Raw genomic sequence first — 3,857 nt, 5'->3', positions numbered from 1 at the left:
ACTAAAAATAGATAAACAAAAAATTAGCCAGGTGTGGTGGCAGGCGCCTGTAGTCCCAGCTACTTGGGAAGCTGAGACAGGAGAATGGTGTGAACCCGGGAGGCGGAGCTTGCAGTAACCAGAGATCGCGCCAGTGCACTCCAGCCTGGGCGACAGAGTGAGACTCTGTCTAAAAAAAAAAAAAAAAAAAAAAGATTTCATTATTTATGTTTTCTTTTCACCTTATCATTGACCTAGATCCCCTCTATCAGCAGTACATATGAGAAGAAGCTAGGGTGGTGTTTTCTCATTGAATGAGATCTTTTTGATTCTTCTCAGGTATCCAAGAAAGTTCTTCCCCCAGCCAGGTAAGTATTTGATTCATGAGAATATTCCCACAAAGCCCCTGAAAATTTCCCTTCCTTTTGCAGTTCATGGGAGAACCATAGGGAGACAGGTTCATTTTGATAACTCCGGAAGTCAGCTGGATCCGTTTGTTCTGGGCCCAAGGCTGAGCCAGCCTGTTGTGGAAGGGAAAAGAAAGCACAGTTCATCCATCAGCATTTTGCTTAGGATCTATACCTTTAAGCTGTTTGGTAGCATAAGTAGGGAGGAGATCTGAACCCGGCAGCTAGCCAAACAAGTTCTGTCCAGTGCCCCTTCTAGGCTAGAAGCTACTTTGGCTACTCAGCAATATTAGGCGCTTTCAATTCTGGGGTTAGATGAAGCCTGGTAAGTATCTCCAAATGTGCATTCTCTTCATTCATTCACTATTTCTTGAGCGCCTAACCATGTGCCAGTCATTATGCTAGGCACTGAGGATATAGTGGAAGACAGGATGGCCACATCTGTGCCACATATAGCTTACATTTGTACTGACCTCTTTACTCTTCCTCCCAGCTCTCCATCAAGAAATGTCCTATCTGCAAAGCAGATGATATTTGTGATCACACCTTGGAGCAACAGCAGATGCAGGCCCTTTGTTTGAATTGTCCAATTTGTGACAAGATCTTCCCAGCTACAGAGAAGCAGATCTTTGAAGACCATGTGTTCTGCCACTCTCTCTGAGTGTCCCAACCTCTTGGATGTATACAGAGATTTTATAGAGTAGAACCTGTAGCTTCTGCCATGAGTTATATGAGTCAAGATCCTGCCTAACCCGAAATTATTAGGGATTTACTCAGCCCTGCTGCCACTAACAGTGGAGTTGTGTCACTGATCTGAAGGTCACTGTTAAGGACTTCTGCTGCCATCCTTGTGGGTTGCTACCTTTAAGTCACATAACTCTAGCTGTATCATCCTCTCACCTATCATTCTTCCAAGGGTCTCAGTACAAGGGCCCTGGGATAGAGCCAACCTGGGTATTCACAACAGGCCTGACTTGATACTAAGTGATTGGTTTTCCTAGTTGTCCCACTGCCATTCAAAGTCAGCCCTTGAGTGTATTTGTTCTCAGTCCTAACCCTGGGGCCAGAGATTGGTCCGAGGTTGAGAATTCTTCCACCTCATCCTCGGTGTTGCTTTCTCCAAATGATTGCATTAGACTAGCCAAAAATGCCATGGCAAAGAGCTCAGAAGTCCAGTTTGGATACCAAAGGTTTCTCATGTTAATTTCTCAGCCCCTAAAGAAGCATCTTACTCCTGAACCTTAGACAGGAAGTATTATTTCAGTCACAAAAAGCTTTTCTGGGTACCTCTGGTTAGCACTTCCTACTCTCTGATATTTCCTATGTACATAGCTTGTATTGTTGTAAATCCTTTCTTAATGGTTAAATACGGATTGTTAGCAACCATGGATTTGCAGTTTTCTGAATAGGTGAGTTTTGAATATGGATAAGTCAGAATAATGAGACTTGTTAATCTCTTTAATACTAAAAATAAATTACTCTTCTATTTCAGGGACTTAGGTAATTTAAAGTAAACCTTCAGTTTATAGTCTTTTATTTTGAAGCTCATGGGAAAACTGTGATCAAAAGGACTATGGGAAGGACAGACCCCACGAATGATTTCTCTTCACCTGTCTTAAGTATTAAACAAAAAAGAGTGTCCTAGTGTCCTGGCAGTTATCTTGAGGTGGGGAAGGAGGTGATGAAACATTAGTTTGTGAAATCCAAGGCCCTGGCTTCTTTTTTTTTTTTTTTGAAACAGAGTCTTGCTCTGTCACCCAGGCTGGAGTGCAGTGGCGCGGTTAGCTCACTACAGCCTCCACCTCCCAGGTTCAAGCGATTCTCATGCCTTAGCTTCCCAAGTAACTGGGATTACAGGTGTGTGCCACCATGCCCAGCTAATTTTTGTATTTTTAGTGGAGACAGGGTTTCACTATGTTGGCCAGGCTGGTCTCAAACTCCTGGCCTCATGTGGTCCGTCCACTTCAGCCCTTCAAAATGCTGGGATTACAAGCGTGAGCCACATGCCCAGCCTGAGGCCCTGACTTCTTGCTGTAACTTTTCATGCATTTTTTTTTTAAAGGAGCAGTGTGGATTTTGGCACCCTTTGTGAACTAAGTTCAATACCCTCTATCCACATTTGCCTAATTGAACTATAAGAAAGCAATAATTCCATTTTCTCTCCCCTCAGGGACTGAACAAATGGAAATAACTCCCAGGCAGTATCAGCTGGTCACTACAGAGACTTGTACAAAAACTTTTGAATGATGTGAAACACGTTGTCATGAATAAGAGTTGAGCCAACTATAGCCCTGTGTTCCTACTGGGCTTTCCCCAGCGTGGTTGGGAGTTATGCCCTAGACTAACTGTATTGTCCTAGTCACAGCTCCTTGCTTTGATTTCATCCTTGATAAAATGAAGATGAAACTTATACTACTTCTCCAGGCCTTTTGCTGCCTTAAGAATGAGACCTGACATTAACACTAACCCTAGAATAGAAATATATAATAGGGAGATGGTAATAAAGGAGTTTTTCTGGCACATACCCTCCCTGCAGAATTTCTGTTGCTCCCCAGATAGTTCTAGTGAAGAATTGCAGTTTCATTTATTTTGTACTAGTCAGCTCTTAATTAAGCACATGAATGGAGAGGAACAGTGGTGCACATAATCCAAATCAGTGAATACCATTTTGTGGTGAATTATCCACCCCTTTGCCCCTGCTACCCCGAGGGTTACCATGATTGTCAACAGCAGCAGGAGCCCTTCCACAGGGCTTGGTAAAAACAAAAAAAACCAAAACCAAAACAAAACAAAACAAAAACAGTTGAGGTGTTAATGACCCTTTTTGCTGGGTGTAAAACAAAGCATTTTTAACCACTGTTCCCCAGCTGCTCTTACCAAGGCTTTGAACGGGGAAATTATGCTCTAGGCAGCCACTAGTAGTAAACGATAGTTCTTTTTTTTTAATTTTTTTTTTTTTGAGACAGAGTTTCCCTCCGTTTCCCGGGCTAGAGTGCAGTGGCTCAATCTCTGCTCACTGCGAACTGCACCTCCCGGGTTCACGGCATCCTCCTGCCTCAGCCTCCTGAATAGCTGGGACTACAGGCGCCTGCCACCGCGCCTGGCTAATTTTTTGTATTTTTAGTAGAGATGGGGTTTCACCGCGTTAGCCAGGATGGTCTCGATCTGCTGACCTCGTGATATACCCGCCTCGGCCTCCCAAGGTGCTGGGATTACAGGTGTGAGCTACTGCACCCAGCCAACAATAGTTCTTATATAACCCACTGCCCACCCTGGCCTTCCTCCATCCCTCTCTCACCCACACATTATATAGCTTACAGCTATATACCTGCAAAAAATAGGAAGTTATGGGAGCAAATGGTATATATCTTGAGTTGAATTTTTGAATCTTTGTACTTGTTATGGCAACAGGTTTTCCTTCCTAATTTATTTTTTCTTGGTCTAATATTAAAATGTTTTTGCATTACCTTA

The 3,857-nt window shown here is 43.2% G+C and overlaps 1 protein-coding gene across 4 annotated transcripts in view; it reads left to right on the top strand.

Moving 5' to 3' along the window:
• CALCOCO2 (calcium binding and coiled-coil domain 2) overlaps positions 1-2,906 on the top strand; it is a 34,270-nt gene extending 31,364 nt beyond the window's left edge. For all 4 annotated transcript variants that reach the window (XM_011999327.1, XM_011999325.1, XM_011999324.1 and 1 more), the window contains 2 exons: positions 319-347; positions 880-2,906. In XM_011999327.1, the coding sequence (XP_011854717.1) occupies positions 319-347; positions 880-1,047 (197 nt within the window). In that variant the 3' untranslated portion in view covers positions 1,048-2,906. The remainder of the gene's footprint in view (positions 1-318; positions 348-879) is intronic.
• Positions 2,907-3,857: the final 951 nt, after the last annotated feature.

The sequence above is a fragment of the Mandrillus leucophaeus genome, unplaced genomic scaffold, assembly GCF_000951045.1.
Source record: "Mandrillus leucophaeus isolate KB7577 unplaced genomic scaffold, Mleu.le_1.0 Scaffold59, whole genome shotgun sequence".
Classification (NCBI taxonomy): Eukaryota; Metazoa; Chordata; class Mammalia; order Primates; family Cercopithecidae; genus Mandrillus; species Mandrillus leucophaeus.
Note: the sequence above shows the minus strand (reverse complement) of the source record. Positions and strands in the feature narration are given on the sequence as shown.